Source organism: Phyllobates terribilis, unplaced genomic scaffold (genome assembly GCF_046119375.1).
Source record: "Phyllobates terribilis strain yellow unplaced genomic scaffold, ASM4611937v1 Scaffold_11__3_contigs__length_659146591, whole genome shotgun sequence".
NCBI lineage: Eukaryota > Metazoa > Chordata > Amphibia > Anura > Dendrobatidae > Phyllobates > Phyllobates terribilis.
The window spans coordinates 381,382,708-381,400,035 of NW_027362771.1; the positions used below are offsets into that span (position 1 = coordinate 381,382,708).

At 41.2% G+C, this 17,328-nt stretch overlaps 1 protein-coding gene across 1 annotated transcript in view; it reads left to right on the forward strand.

Moving 5' to 3' along the window:
• The window catches only part of ADAM10 (ADAM metallopeptidase domain 10), a 158,094-nt gene that overhangs the window by 129,874 nt on the left and 10,892 nt on the right, over window positions 1–17,328 (forward strand). The window contains exons 7-13 of the mRNA XM_073652966.1: window positions 1,193–1,285; window positions 3,675–3,858; window positions 8,035–8,198; window positions 12,760–12,943; window positions 14,798–14,948; window positions 15,788–15,971; window positions 17,041–17,149. Of these exons, the coding sequence (XP_073509067.1) occupies window positions 1,193–1,285; window positions 3,675–3,858; window positions 8,035–8,198; window positions 12,760–12,943; window positions 14,798–14,948; window positions 15,788–15,971; window positions 17,041–17,149 (1,069 nt within the window). The remainder of the gene's footprint in view (window positions 1–1,192; window positions 1,286–3,674; window positions 3,859–8,034; window positions 8,199–12,759; window positions 12,944–14,797; window positions 14,949–15,787; window positions 15,972–17,040; window positions 17,150–17,328) is intronic.

Consider the following 17,328-nt stretch of genomic DNA (forward strand, 5'->3'; position numbering starts at 1 on the left):
AAAGCCTAGGTGTTTCTGAAGATATATTGTATGCATTAGTAGCATTCCAAAAGAGACTGCAACAATCAGATTAATTCAGAAGGGCAAAACCATAACGTTCCCTCAATGATATTTCGGAGCCATTGCCATAGTTTGTCTAATGTGAAAATTCCACTGTGATCACGAATTGCTTACGTATTGTTACGGGATAACTCAGTCTGTAATCTACTGCGGGATGTGCATAGTACTGTAGATTCCCACAGTTAATGGGAAATATTCCAATTAGTCTTTCTTAAAGGCGCACCGAATCTAAAAATAAGAGGAAATATAGTTGAACTCCCTGTTTGTCAGCAGCATTATCTTGCTGATCTTAAACTGGTCAGTCTTATCATGCAAGGGACTAAAGAGTTAATTTCCTGTTGATTAGGTCGTTTTTTGACAGGCGACTGCCTAAGTTTCTTAATTCTCAGAAGAGCATTGCATGGCCTAGAAGTCTCCTTATGCCATATTGGCTTTTTCCACAAGGAGAAACATTCTCCCGTAGACGCCCAGTCTGATGCCTCTCGCCTAGCCAAATCAGATCTCCTGCTTTACACTGAGGAGGAGGAGACACCCCGAAACATGTCTGCAAATGTTTCTGTTATGTTTACTTATGCGAAGTCATGTGACAAGGCTTATTAAAGGGTTGATATTGACTTTTATGATTACTACATCCAGTAGGTGGCAGTGGAGATCAAATCATCTCCCTCTCTGAAGAGGCTATTTGGATATTATAAAATAAGGCATGGGCTTCGCTATATTTTGTCCTACTGCAGACAGGGCACAGAAGGGGGAGGCTTCTGCTGCAGTCAGTTGTCTTACAGCAACACACAGGACACAGGAGGAGGGGGAACATGGCTTCGCTTCTGAAACAGACATTTTCTTTACATATTTTTTAGTCTTGGTTGCAATATGTGACAAAATAAGATCAAAGCAAAGGAGTAGAATAAAGAGGAAAACGCATCAGCAAATCCTGGATGATGGTGTGTGTTAATTAGAAATTCTATATTTTCCTCAAATGCTGCAGGATGGGACTCTTGCACGATTTTTGCCATAAATGTTTGTAGATATTTCCACCCTGTGTACTTTACCATCTTTTTTTCCTTCCTAAGCAGCTATGCTTTTGCCATTTAATTGCATAAAATTAATACAATATTTGTTTGTCATTTTACAGATATCCAGCCATGTGAAAGCGATTGATACAATTTATCAATCAACAGATTTCATGGGGATTCGAAACATTAGCTTCATGGTGAAGCGTATTCGAGTAAGTATTTCTGATGGCTGTCTTCCCACTTTCATGTGATTTACACCACTCTGGTGTCACTGGCATGTTCATACTGTTGTAATCTTAGGCGTGGTGCCCACTAGTTTGTGTACAAACATTTACTCATGTCTTCATCCTCCAGACTTGTGTTCTGCACTAGACTAATCAGCGCAGCCATAAGGAAGTGGCAAGATTGTCCCATGATACCTTCAGGTGTCTGTGTCCTCCACATTCCAAGAGATATAAATATAGGATCTAAATGGTCCATTAGGGGTATGCAGATGGCATCTTATAGATACTGGCGTGCCCACTGAGTTTTTGATATAGGAAGACTTTTCAGATGGTTTTGCTGAAGCATATTTTGTCGTCTTTTGTGTAATTTTTGTGGTGGAAGCCACCAGAAGATTTTACCGGTCGCTTCTTTATTTTGCTTCATAGCTAGAAAAGCCTGAAGCTGTTAAAAGAAGCTGCAAAAGACTGAACACAAGCATAGCAATGCCATTTTTAATATTTCAGTGCATCTATTCACTCGTTAACATTTGTTGAGCGATTTTTCAGGTGGGTTCCTGACAGGCAGAATCCATAATAAAAAGATGTGTTCACATATCCCAGGGTTTCCCCACAATATGCCCTGAATCAGTGTTTGATCTTGAGGGCCCAAACACCGGGAGGCCTCTAAACTTTTAGATTTCTATTTCAGTTGCTGATCTCCCTTGTTTGAAATCATCATCTCGACAGCTTTTGTGTAACCAGACATTCAAAATGAGTTTCTTGCATTGGAAAAGTATTAGTGGTGGGAACCACGAGGATTAACCCAAGCAAGTGACTTTTTGAATTGTGTAAGACCATGTGACTGGTTATCTTAAAAACGATAGTGAACCATTATCATTCTTATGAGAGCTAGCGAAGATCTGCTTTATTCCAAACTTAACACAGATCTGTCACTAGATTCACAATGTGAAGTGATACATTTTTTATTTAATACATCTTAGGCCTGATGAGACTGGTGTGTTCTTTTGAAACCACACCTCAGAATGACTATAGAATCCTTTTTTGAAAGTTTTATCGCTTAATATTAGGGCTTGTGCACATGACCGTTTAAATTGTAAAAGTGCGATCTGTGGTTTGACAGATAAAGTAACATTGGTACGACTGCTATGGGGCTGTGCACACGTCCAATTTTTTTTTTTCCTCGGATTGAGTTGTCCAAATAAAAAATAAAAATTGCAGCATGCATGATTTTCCTCCAAGAATTGGATGGCACTCACCCATTCAAGTCTACGGGTCCTTGAAAAAATTCGGGCCACTCTCCGATGACATCAGAGTGCAGGTTGATTTTCATGGACTAATATAATGGAGGAAGGGGACTTTTTTTTTATTTTTTTTATTCCTTCTGTCTTTCTGATCAGATCTGATTGGCATAATCGGACTGTTTTTCTCGGATGGAGAGAACCCGGATGTGTGACTCTAGCCTGAAAGTGAGCATTTTATGAGTCCATACAGAACGGTTTATTTTATTATCTGGGAAAATACTTAGAGGAAATATCATGCATCCATTTTTGTATTGGTTTTTAAAGTAAATACAACTGCCTCTTCAGATTTAAGACATCCTATTTAACGATGTATGAAGCTTGTATTGGGAAATTTAGTGACCGATCTGTTGCAGCTTTTGAGCAGAAATGTATAAGTCACAACAAATGTTCCAGTGTCATTCACCATATGTTACTGGTACTGAAGCTTCAGACTGTGCTGCTTTGTATCTTGTGGCCAGCAAATGGCATAAGAGACTTGATGAGCATTGTGCCAGGTCTGACTGGCACTAAAGAGAGCCAGCGGGGTGTATTTTTTATTTAAGCTTGCCCATTTGTAAATTAGCAGTTTGACTTGAAGCAAGAAAATGAAATTGTTACAGCCAAGCACCGCTATACAGCAATCTGCTTGGTGCTGCGATAGCGAACAGTCAGGGCAATAGTCTTACCTGTAATTAAGTCCAGTATTCGTCATGTCCCCTTTACCACATTCGCACCCCCCCATGGGGTCTCAATAAACAGTCTGTATGATTCCAGCAGGAACGCTGCCTGCAGCCATGACTGTTCATGGCTGAAACTCCGCCTAGATGACTGGTAGAGAGTGCAACGCCATGATGAGACCTAGCGTCATGTCCTTCCTGCTTTTCAAACTAATTTACACATTTTTCCACCATTCTGGCATCAGTTAAATAGGGATAACTCTGCTAGTTCCCTTTAGTGTTAGAAGAGCTTTCATTTTTCATGATCATTCACTCCAGTTCCTCGTCTACTGCTTGCGTCATATTTTCACTTGTGAATCGGCAAGTATGTTGTGTAGCAGTTCGGAATATGCAGTAAGTGTTATTTTATTTTTCTTCCAGATCAACACCACAACTGATGAACGAGATCCCTCAAATCCTTTCCGATTTCCAAATATTGGAGTGGAGAAGTTCTTGGAGCTGAACTCTGAACAGAACCATGATGACTATTGCTTGGCCTATGTGTTTACAGACAGAGATTTTGATGATGGTGTCCTAGGACTTGCATGGGTCGGAGCCCCATCAGGTACTCTCTATTTTCTCATGAAACTTGCTTATGAATAAATGAAACAGAGATGAATAGTTGAATAATTTCTTGTTCTTTATTTTGTTCTTACTGTGTTGTTAAAGGGGCATTCCCTGTAATCATGAGGTCTTATTCCACTGCTGTCTTTTCTGCCCTGGGCTATAGTGACCTCCGTCTATGACCAACATGTCTTTGCATAAGGCAGAGTCTTCCTCCTGTACTGTGTATTTTTCTGTTGCTTATACCGACATCTAGAGCTAGACCAAAGCTGGATTATTCTCTTATTTAAAAGAAGAAAAAAACATTTCTAAGTGACTTGGAGGCAAATGGAATATGTGGATTTTCCTACAACCTTATGCAGACTTCTTCACTGCTCCTTCTCAACAGAGAGAGTAATCCATAGCAGAATAAAGAATCTTCAAACCTCAGCTGTGCCAGTTTTTTCCCACTGTTGCTGAATGGGTTTTTTACATGCTGTGTGCTGCATTTCATCAATAACTTTTTTGCTGAAAAATCTGCTATAAAAATCTATACAAATCATACCATTGCATTAAAACACCATTCTAAATGGCAGGGAAAAAATACTACTAGACTGTAGCTCCTCCATGCCTGCAATGTGCCCTCTGCCAGTCTCTTGGGTGCTTGTTCCAGCAAGTAAAGGGGTGGCGACGGGGAGGTCACATGACCACTGAAGTTAATCAGTGGCTGCTGATTAGTTGCAGCCTTCACATTCCGTTTGAACCGGAAGAAGCATTGTGAAGGCTGCATCCGATCAGCAGCTACTGATTGACTGCAGCAGTCTTTTGATGTTCACTGAATCCACTTAAGGAGGCATCTGCATTAGCCTAAACCCATTTAGGATACATTTATAAAATAGTGGACAACCTCTGAGACCTAGGTTAGAGGGTATTTGGGATTATATAATGTATCTGCCAGAGTTTGTGGTTAGTCATATTTTCTACATAGCAGATCAGTACATTTGGATCTTAGAGCAAATCCTTTTCCTCTCTGAAGAGACAATTTGCATATTTAATTTCCCAGAAGAGCATGCATGGCTTATAAGTCTCCAGGCTTGGCTTGTCATTCTCCACAAGGAAAAGCGTTACCCCTTAGGTTAAGTGCCCTCGTAGTGTTTTTGTAGCGTTTTTATGGCCGCGAAAACGCTTGTAAAACCATCTGCAATGCAAAGCAATGTGAATTCGGATATGCTGTGCCCATGATGCGCTAATTAGCGCGCAGAATTCGCATTACGTTGCAAAACGCAGCATGACAGTTTCTACCATGAATACGCTGCAAATTCGCAGCCATTGAGGAACATTGAAACACAGCAAACCCGCAGGTATGTGTGAATTTGCTGCGTTTCAATTAAATTCAATGGCCGCGAATTTGCAGCGTAATCGCGGTGCGTGTGGTACCCGGGATGAATAGGAGACTACAACTCCTCTTCATCCCGGCTACCACGCCGTGAAAAAAAGAAATAAAAAAGTTAAAAATAAACAAAACCTGTATATTCACGTCTCCGGCAGCCCCCAGTCTGCTCCCGCCCACGTCCTCTCTCCTTGGTTTCCTGCGGTGTACTGTCAGGACCTGCGGCGACGTCATTTAGTCACCTGATGGTCACGCGACCGCTGACATCGGCGGTCAGGTGATGGTCGCGTGACCATCAGCTGACTAAATAACTTCACCGCAGGTCCTGACAGTACACTGCGGGACGCCGAGGAGAGAGGACGCGGCTGGGAGCAGACTGGAGGAGACCGGAGAGGTGAGTATACAGGTTTTTTTTTTATTTTTAACGTTTTATTTCTCTTTTTTTTTACTATAGATGCTGCAATTAAAGCATCAGTTGTTCACACATTATAAATCCATGCCGGTTGCATGGATTTATATTGTGTGACCAACTTGTCAAGCACTTTTCCAAGTGATGCTCAAAATCGCTTGAAAAAACGCATGCGAAAACGCATTTAAAAACGCTGAAAAAACTTATGTAAATCTACAAAATCATACCACACCTAGATATATTGGGACCAAAATGAGATGAGCGCAGGTGTCGTCTCACAGCAGGGGCTGCTGTTCTCTGCATTTGCAGCTACAGGACGCCCTCTGAGACATGGCTCCTGAACAATGACAGTTCTGTTTCCCGACTTCCCACTTGTATTGCACGCTGGTACAGTATGGTACAGGCATGTGACTGCTGCCGTCTAAATAGCCTGCTTTATCCCCCTGAATTCTTATCGCTGCTTTCTATTCAAAGGCATTTGCAGTGGTTTGAAGCGGATCTCCAACTATTTATTCAAAGCTTCTTGCAGAAATGTGCCTCAGGGTACGGCGGTAAAGTGTTGTATTTTTCTTGGTATATAATTCATCTTCCATGCGTTGGATGGATATATCTATATCTATATATATATCTATATCTATATATATATATATATCTATATCTATATCTATATCTATATCTATATCTATCTGCTTTAAGTAAAATGAATGAAACCTGAAGGCGGACTATTGATATTTGTAGCTCTCGGGGGGCTTGCGGGCTGTCACAGCAGAGTTCCTAATTTAGTGTTGATCGCATCTTTTATATGGCGAAAAATGATTGTCTGTCGATAGTACACGCACTGATGTAAACAGGAGGAAAGACTCCACACAATTGTCACGCAATGATGCATTGCTTATATTGTCGATCGAATCTCATTTTATAGCTGATTGTGTAATATAAAATAACCCTTTTGCCAAATTATAAGCAAAATTATGCTGAAATGACTATCAAACCTAGAGAGGAAGGAGGAGAAAAGTGGGGCCGTATCTGCATACATCTGTGCATCTTCTATGACTGGGTGATAGAAAGCTCTGTGGGTATCAGTGTTATTTCATTCAATAGCACTTGGGCCATTCACATGAATGTGTAAGTGCACCCTAAAAGGGCTGTACAGTATTCTGGGTGGAACCATGCATGAAACCTTCCTGGGCTTCTGACTATTGCATTGTGAACGGTCTCTCCCGATATCTCTGTGCCTTACAAAATGACCGATATGTATTTCATCGGGGGCGGGTGGTGTTCCTGCCAAAGTACATACATTTTCGTTATTGTGATTCATTGGGCACAAGATGTTTGATCACAGAACATTCCCACCGTGAATGAACAAAGCTCTAATCCTGGATGTTTTTAGATGTCAATAATTGGTAATTATGGCATTTTAGTGGATGACAGAGAGGCACACCCCATTGCGGCCACTCATGCCCACAATTTATGTTTGCCTTCTCAAACTACGCTTGGGCATACATTCTCTATGCACGAGAAACGTAACATAAGGGTATGTGCACACGTTAAGTATTTTGAGCAGATTTCTGCACCAAGATACTGCGGTTTACAGTACCAGCCAAATGAATGAGATTTCTGAAGTCTCATGAATACGTTGCTCATTTTGTTCTTTTAGATTTGAAGCGGTTTCAAATGTGCCGATTGTCAATTCTTTCACTGTTTTTGCAGCGTTTTCCCTATTCAAATCAATAGGGAAAAAAACGAATCAATAACTAATGCAACAAACGTGTATTTTACGCAGCGATTTTCCTGCCAAGAAATGCGTTTTGGGTACAGAACTTTCTGCTGCAAATACTTAACGTGTGCACAATTCCTAGTCCTGAAAGGCTGACTTTGCAATACAAGCAAGGTCCAGGTCCTCCATGTAAAGAGCCGCACTTTGTGACCTTGAGATGGAGCCTAAAAGGAAATATTGGAGAGGTTTGTCTTCATGAGAAAAAAAAATCCTTAAGGGAATGTATTACAATGTTTTATCATTTTTATTACACTATTAGCGTTATTAAAGTATATGTTTCTGTACGGGTTTAAGCGACTGGCTTTAATTCCGCAGTGTGTTATGCATTTTTCATTTTAGCATTTTCCTCTGATCGGTTCTAATATGGTACAAGTAGCATCTACTGCTCATTTACAACTTAAAATCTCACATTTGCATATGAAATGTTATCGCAACTTGCATTTAGCATACAAATCAGATTTTAACTTGGCTCCAATGGGCAACTTGCTTTAAAAGGCGCATATTTATCAAAAATTATTAATATCTTCAATATATCGCTAGTACTTGCCCTGTTATATTGCTGCCGTTACTGTGGTGGTTGAAGTCCACAGTAATAATTTTGTTCCTAATATTTTACTTTCAGGAAGCTCAGGTGGGATATGTGAAAAGAGTAAACTCTACTCAGATGGGAAGAAAAAATCCTTAAACACTGGAATCATTACTGTACAAAACTATGGCTCCCACGTTCCTCCCAAAGTCTCTCACATCACATTTGCACATGAAGTGGGACATAACTTTGGCTCTCCAGTAAGTCCGCAGTCATTATTTTCTTTTTGAACTGAATTAGCATGTTGAAGCGTTTACTTATGCTTGGTGGTACCAGCGGGGAATATTTTGCATTCATTGATTGATTTTCTCCTACTGTAAGTTCATTTTTCTGGATATTTGATGTTCTCCATTCGGTTCCATCATCTGATTAAGATTTCATTCTGACTGCTGTATTAAGGGCATACTTCTGATAAATGGGCAGATCCACCCGATGAACAAACAAAACCTTCGTTGGGTGACGTGATATTTTGCTTTGTTTAGGGTTAAGTTCCGCAATGGATTTTTGGTGCGTTTTTGTGAATTTTTGGTGCACAAGAACTGTGTCATACAGTTCTAGCAAAGTGGATGGGATTTGTAGAAATCTCGTGCCCTCGTGGTTTTTTTTTTGCGCAGCTTAAACTGACCTGCGGTGCATGTTTCAAATCCGCAACATGTCAACTTCTCTTGTGAGTAAGCAGAGTTTTATGTTGCGAAGTTTCCTCATAAAATTGCATTGAATTATAGTGCGGAATAGTGTGGAAATGCACAAAAAATTTATGTAATCCTCCCATGACTGGATCACTGACATTTTGCCAAATACCAGAAAGTGTCAAACACAAAGCAGCGTTATCAAAAAGAGTAGTGAGAAAAACGCAATAAAAAAAAAACAAGTATCCTAATTTACCTAAGCGGTGTAGAAATGCTGCAACATCACAAACTCACCAAATACTCATCATGGGAACATAGCCTCAAAGTTTATCATTCTCTGCAGCACATCGTTATGTGTAAACACGATCTGTGCTGCCGAGACCACTATGTGCACACAAAGATCTGTGCTTGACCGTTCACAGCTCTTATTAATTGCGGCCTTCCTGTGTAGACTGGCTGATAAACGATTGCTGATCGGCAATCATTTAATGCTGCAAGTAGGGTGGTGTAACGCACCTTTGTAGTCTTAAAGGGAACCTGTCAACAGTTTTTTCATGTCTGAATGAAGACTAGCACCTTCATCAGCGCCTGTGCTGCAGTCCATAAAGGGGTATATAACCCCAACTCCCCCTGTATAACCCCCAAAACCTTTTGAAGCTCTCCTGTGCTCTAAGTAAATAATTTCCAATAGGCGTCGTTGCTAAGGTGTCTATCCATTCTTCCAGTGTGACGCCTCCTGTATCACCCACATAACCAGGTGAAATCTTTCGCCTGCACAGAGACATCGCCGGCTTGCGCTTGCCCACTTTGCTCTGCTCTTCTGCGTGCAGAGCCTAAAACCTTAGGGTGCATGCGCTCTTATGTTTTAGGCTCTGCCTGCAGTAGGGCACAGGTGTGAGCTTGTCATGTCTCTGCGCAGATGCGAGATTTCGCCCGGTTTAGTGGAGGATTATGCAGGAGACGTCATTCGCGTCAGTCAAAGCAGGAGGACAGTGATCATTAGCCGGGAGGAGGGATAGACGCCTCAGCAACGACGCCTATCAGACCAGACTGGCAGAATTTACATGGAGCGTGGGAGAATTTCAAAAGGGTTTTGAGGATTATAGAGGGGGAGTCAGGGGGTTATATACCCCTTTATGGAATGCAGCACAGGCGCTGATTAAGGTGCTAGTCTTAGATCAGACATGAAAAAACTGGTGACAGGTTCCCTTTAAACTGTCTGTTTTGAGGATGCGTTACCCAGGCCCTCTGATGTTTTACTGAACCCAAAGTTGCAGTACCATTAAAGGAGTTGTCCACTTTCACATTGATCGGCCGGGGCCCCACACGCGACACCCCCGCCGATCAGCTATTGTCTGTGGCGGCCGTCGGCCGGAAGTCCTTGCCTGCGGTACTTGGCCGTCCATCTGTAGTGGCCGCAGCGGGGTACTGCACATCCGCCTCCCATTCAATTGAATAGGAGGCCGATGTGAGGTAACGAGCGCCGGCCACTACAACTTGATGGCCAAGCACCGCAGGTAAGGACTTCCGGCCGCCACCGGTAACAGCTGGTCTGCGGGCGTGCCGTGTGCGAGACCCCGGCCGATCATACAGTGCATTATTTCATTATTATGTGCTGGGAGCCAAGACCCTCCTAAAACACCTTACTGAATATCTACATAATTTTGCTGGGCTGGCTACTCTGCCATTCCCCTATTTGGCACAAACCTTTTGATGCCAAATTACCGACTATTTAATGGACGAAGAATGCTTCTATGTCTGCGGTGAATGTGAGCAATCACAGCCAGAGATCTCTTCTTAAGCTTTGTGCTGGTCATATATAGACATACAGTAGGTATGGAAAGTATTCAGACCCCTTTAAATTTTTCACTCTGTTTCATTGCAGCCATTTGGTAAATTCTAAAAAGTTCATTTTTTTCTCATTAAAGTAAACTCTGCACCCCATCTTTACTGGAAAAAATCAGAAATGTCGATATTTTTGCAAATTTATTAAAGAAAAACTGAAATATCACATGGTCATAAGTATTCAGACCCTTTTCTTAGACTCTCATATTTAAGTCACATGCTGTCCATTTCCTTGTGATCCTCCTTGAGATGGTTCTACTCCTTCATTGGAGTACAGCTGTGTTTAATTAAACTGATAGGACTTGATTTTGAAAGACACACACCTATCTATATAAGACCTCACAGCTCACAGTGCATGTCAGACCAAATGAGAATCATGAACTCAAAGGAACTGCCCAAGGAGCTCAGAGACAGAATTGTGGCAAGGCACAGATCTGGCCAAGGTTGCAAAAGAATTTCTGCAGTACTCAAGGTTCCTAACAGCACAGTGGCCTCCATAATCCTTAAATGGAAGAAGTTTGGGACCACTAGAAGTCTTCCTAGACCTGGCCGTCCAGCCAAACTGAGCAATCGTGGGAGAAAAGCCTTGGTGAGAGAGGTAAAGAAGAACCCCAAGATCACTGTGACTGAGCTCCAGAGATGCAGTATGGAGATGGGAAAAAGTTCCACAAAGTCAACTATCACTGCAAACCCTCCACCAGTCGGGCCTTTATGGCACAGTGGCCCGACGGAAGCCTCTCCTGTGCCAGACGTATGAAAGCCTGCATAGAGTTTGCTCAAAAACACATGAAGGACTCCCAGACTATGAGAAATAAGATTCTCTGGTCTGATGAGACGAAGATAGAATTATCACCAAAAAGTTCTAAGCGGTATGTGTGGCGAAAACCAGGCACTGCTCATCACCTGCCCAATACAATCCAACAGTGAAACATGGTGTTGGCAGCATCATGCTATGGGGGTGTTTTTCAGCTGCTGGGACAGGACGACTGGTTGCAATTGAAGGAAACATGAATGCGGCCAAGCACAGAGATATCCTGGATGAAAACCTCTTCCAGAGTGGTTCACCTTCCAACAAGACAATGACCCTAAGCACACAGCTAACAAAGAAGTGGCTTCAGAACAACTCTGTGACCATTCTTGACTGGCCCAGCCAGAGCCCTGACCTAAACCCAATTGAGCATCTCTGGAGAGACCTGAAAATGGCTGTCCACCAACGTTCACCATCCAACCTGACGGAACTGAAGAGGATCTGCAAGGAAGAATGGCAGAGGATCCCCAAATCCAGGTGTGAAAAACTTGTTGCATCATTCCCAAGAAGACTCATGGCTGTACAAGCTCAAAAGGGTGCTTCTACTCAATACTGAGCAAAGGGTCTGAAGACTTGTGACCATGTGACATTTCAGTTTTTCTTTTTTAATAAATTTGCAAAAATTTATACTTTTCTGGCTTTTTTCAGTCAAGATGGGATGCAGAGTGTACATTAATGCGAAAAAAAATGAACTTTTTAGAATTTACCAAATGGCTGCAATGGAACAAAAAGTGAAACATTTAAAGGGGTCTGAGTACTTTCTGTACCCACTGTATATGCATAGATATATAGAAAAGACTGTACTGTATAGAAGTATAAAAATACATAATTACATATGCAACATTCTCTACTTATTCAGTGCACTTAAAATACATTTCTCTTCATCTATACATAGAAACCTTCACCGCTCACTTTATTTTACCTCCTCTAGGCTTTTCCGCCATTTAGTCCTTTCTTCAGTTTTGTTTACTGCGCGTGTCACCATTTGGAAGATGAGTCTTGCTCAGCAATTTAAGAATCTTGGAACGTCTTTCCTCTTCCACGTTTCATCTTAATGTCTTGATCATGGCACTTTTGGATGTTGCCTTTTATTTTTCTGTAAAAGTGTTTATCTTACCAGTAGTGATGAGCGAGTATGTTCTGTTAACCCTTTCGCCGAGTATGCTCGGATGAGCACCGAGTAGTTACAGCTGCTCGGTGATATGTTTGAATCACTCCCGTGTGCATGATTTGTGACTGACAGCTTTGATACATGGGAGGAATGTGTAAGAAGCAGACATTCCTCACATGTATCAAAGCGGTCAAAAAGTCGCAAATCATGCACACGGGAGTGATTCAAACATCACCGAGCAGCTGTAACTACTCGGTGCTTGGCCGAGCATACTCAGCGAAAGGGTTAACAGAACATACTCGCTCATTACTACTTACCAGATCTATAATAAAAACCATTTTTCTTACATGTTGTCTGTTCCCCCGCAGCATGATTCTGGCTCTGAATGCACACCAGGAGAGTCTAAGAATGTGGGATTTAAGGAGAATGGTAACTTTATCATGTATGCCAGAGCCACGTCAGGGGACAAGCTTAATAACAACAAATTCTCGATTTGCAGTGTCCGTAATATTAGTCAGGTCTTGGAGAAGAAAAGGAATTTTTGTTTTGTCGGTATGTATATTCTTGTCTGCGGTTTTATTTTTTAAATTAATTATATCCACCTACTGCAAATACTCTTGTCCATAAAGATTTACCATAATGCTATGTTTAGTTCTCAGTAGTGTTAATAAAGATTTTTTTTTCTAGGGAATTATTTAATCCCTTTATGTAACTTGCTGTAGGAGTTCACAGATGGTTTATTGCTAGGATATGCCATCAATTTCTAATCTGTGTCTGATCGGCTCTGAGAGCGTAAAAAGGGCCGCCGCACTGCTTCATTCAAGAGACTAGGCTTCCTTACATTTTCCTGTACAGCTGGCAGTTGGGGGGCATTTCTCCAGAGAAATCAGACCTTAAAGGTGGTGGGCGACTTGCCACCAATGTGTATTATAAATGTTATTTTTTTTTCATAAGTGTGACAAGTCTTTTAATCTTCAGAATGCTATGGTAGTCAGATCCGGCCCCCCAAAGTTCAGTGACGTTATATACTAGTGATAAGCTGTTTTCTATAATGGGTAAACCCTATTAAATTTCTTAATTCTGCAAAGAAATGTAGGTACGTGGGATCATTTTTTTTTCCCTCTGTGCTTTGGACATCGATTATTATTCATAGTTTACAAAGATCATGCAAATCATTAAGGGGAACGTATCACTATTTTTTTTTAAATTAAGAAATATAATATTTATTATATATATTTATATTATAAAAATGTCACTTATTTGGGGTTTGTATGTGTCAGAGCACGACCCTTACACACCACAAATAATTCAGCCCTGGGTCATGGTAAATATGACTAGGTATTACCTATGCCATGGCCATATCCGCTATGGCCTGTGAACGCCCCCAGCATGCGCAGTTCACAGCTGTGGAGGGATCCCAGTGCCATTTCATTGTAGCCCAACGCTGTGCTGCAATATCTCTCTGTCACCACTATGTACAGCATGTGAGCGGTCCACGACGCAGCGCAGTGAGAACACGTCAGGAAGCCTCACATTGTACTGTTAATGCCAGGCTGCCAACCTCTTCACACTGCTGGAAGGAGTCAGGTCCGAAGATCAAGATAACGTGGCATTAATAGTTCCCGACCTGGGCTCACCGCTGCTGTCACCACCGCAGTGTAATCATCACGCTGCTGTGCTGTGAACACTGACTCCACTATGCTCAGTCAGTGTAAAGCCTCAATCAGACGTGATGCACAGACATCTGAATGAGGCTTTACTGCTGCTGGTGCAGTAACCAGAGACGGTCATCTCTTCTGATGTGCTTTGCAGAGGTGGCGCTCAAGCCTCATTCAGATGTCTGTGCATCACGCTTGTGTGAAAGAGGCAATACACAGAGCATGGTCAGTGTGCAGCAGCCGTGAAGATTTGACTGCTCCCCTTAACATAGATGTGAAAAAAAATTATATGTATGTGTGGATATTTAATTACCTATTATGTATGTATATAATAACTCAAATCATCTGACCTTATCCTTATTAAAAATAGATGAATGTAATTTATCTCCTCATTCATAAAAGATCTGTCTATCAAATTATAAAGTTAACCCTTACACTAAATGCCATAAACAGGAAAAAAGACAAAAGTAATTGAAACACTAGAATTTTTTTTCAGATCGCCATACCTCCCTAAAAAATGCAGTAAAAAGTGATCAAAGCGTCATATGCATCATAAAATCAGATCAAGAAAAATGTCAGCTCACCACGCAAATAAAAAAGCCTTCACACATCCCCATTGACAGATTTTTTTATTCCTGATTCTCCCCCCCCCCCTCCCTCCCTCCCAACATTAAAGAAAAAAATGATTAAATGTTTGACATCACCTTAATGATATTGACCTGGAGAATCGTGTTACTGTGTGTTACAGAGTCCGGTCAGCCCATCTGTGGTAATGGGTTAGTTGAGCAAGGAGAAGAATGTGATTGTGGCTACAGTGACCAGTGTAAAGATGACTGCTGCTATGATGCCAACCAGCCAGAAGACAAGAAGTGTAAATTACGACCCGGGAAACGCTGCAGGTATGGATGTGACAGTGGCTGTAGTCAACTTTGGAAAGTGTGGACCCCTATTCTCTGTGAAGACAATAGCCACAGATTGGCATTGAGCTGTCAGTATGATTAAGTGCTCCCATTTCCATCATCTGATGGGAATTGTTAGATATGACATTCTTCATTCATTATACACATTCTAATTGCTTTGTGTTGTGAAATTAATTTTTATTTTAATGAAACTTTTTTCCTTATTCTAAACAATGTATTATAAATCATGACTTTAGAATTACAAAGCCTAGAGTGCAGCGGGAAAAGAAAAATTCACTCTTACCTTCTAAACTGTTGACTTGTGCTAAATCCTTTAGTGACCTCACATACATTTCACAATTGCCAAGTTGTAATTTCCTATTTGAATCCTGTACATAGAATTTTTTTCGACTAAAGCTGTTTTTGAGCTGAAGCCTATGTGCATATTGCATAGAATTTAGTAAGATATTATTGATCACGCACTCCTTAAGCTGCAATTAATGTACTATGACATGTCCATTTTGCCATCAGTCATAGATCCATGGAGTAATGGGAATTAATCATATTCCCGGCTAAACTTTTAGGCATGCAAACGATCTGACCCAAAAAAGCAAAGCTGTAGTGTAAATCATTTGAGTGACATAGAAACAATTACAATGATACAGAAGTAGCATGGACAGTATTGTTCTAATGTATTTACTGTATATGCATGCGTTGCACAAGAAACAGTCATTTCTGTTTAATTTCTTCATATTTCACCCTATACTTTAAAGACTGAAACTAATTTGTCATCTCAGATAATTGTGGATCCTACTTAAAATCCACCTTATGTGTTTCAGTCCCAGCCAGGGTCCCTGCTGTACATCATTGTGCTCCTTCAAAGACAGTGCTCAGAAGTGTCGTGATGAATCAGACTGTGCAAAGATGGGAACCTGCAATGGAGTGTCTGCACAATGTCCTCCATCTGAGCCTCGAGCAAACTTGACAGAGTGTAACCGTGAAACCCAAGTCTGCATCAAGGGGGTAAATATCAGATTAACTCACTTCTTTTAATTTTAGATCTGTAGTTAAGGGATCTCCTCAAGTTTGAACATTTTTCGTTATCCCATAATAAGGGATGACGTCTTAATTACTTCAGATCCAACTGCTGTGAACCCCACCAATCCTGAGTAATGGGACCCTGAAGAGCCCAAACGAATGGAGCGGTGGTCAATCGTGCATACTGCTGCTCCATTCATTCTTGTGGGAGTGTCGAAGACCAGCCAAACACAACGCTCAGCTTTTTCTAATAGTCCCATTAAGAATGAATGGAGGGGCAATGCACATGATCAACCACTGCGCCATTCACTCGGGACTGTTCAGTGCCCCAGTTCTCAGGATTGGTGGGTTTCCCAGCTGTTGGACCCCCAATGATTGGGAATTTATTCCCCATTCATAGGGTAGGGGATAACTTTCAAACTTGAGACAACCTCTTTAGAAAACTCCCCAGGCAAAAAAACTGATAGATCCCGCACTAGGCAGAAGACTAAGGGAGCGGAGTATGAAACTGGTAGATTTAGTGCACTAAAGAGAAAATCCTTTTTGTTATTCACTGCTCCTTTAGACTCCCTACAATGCAATAACGCAGTGTATTGGATTTGCCTGAAATATTTCTTTAGGTTATTTCCTAGTTTTGCTTTATTTACATAATGTGAAGCGGTTTTATAATAAAGGCCGATGTTAGGCTGAACTCTATTATTGCAATATAATTCCCTATGCCTTGTCTAATGGGTGCCAAGAATGCTGATCCTCATGTGTCAAGTCATGAGACATTCTATTTTAGCCTTCTGTTTGGCAGTCCTATTCTTACACCTACATTGCTCCATTACCAGAATTCCATTCACTTTAGCAGCGTTTGCTCTTAGGTTTGCATTGGAAACAATGTCGTGCCTTTTAGTTATATAAAGCATATAGGTAACTGCTACTTTACCCAGGGTGAGAGCTTATCACTTATCCAAAATGCTAACCAGAATCATTTTTATTGCCCAATATCTTACATGTTGGCCACATTTATTAATGTTAAATCCATGTTTATGCTCTGCTTGTCACTCAGCAATGTGCAGGATCTATCTGTGAGAAATATGGATTGGAAGAATGTACATGTGCCAGCACCGATGGCAAAGACGATAAGGAGTTGTGCCACGTCTGTTGTATGGAAAAAAGTAAGTTTTTGTAATATGATTAAAATATTTAAAGGGGTTGCCTGATATAGAATTTTTTTTTATTTCAGGCATGGATGTGTGGAAAATAAAAAATGGCATGCTGGTCTTCTAGTGCCCCTGCAGATCCCGTGCAGGCCGGCTTTGATTTGCGCTTTCTCCTGGAGAAGTGCTTGGTCTTT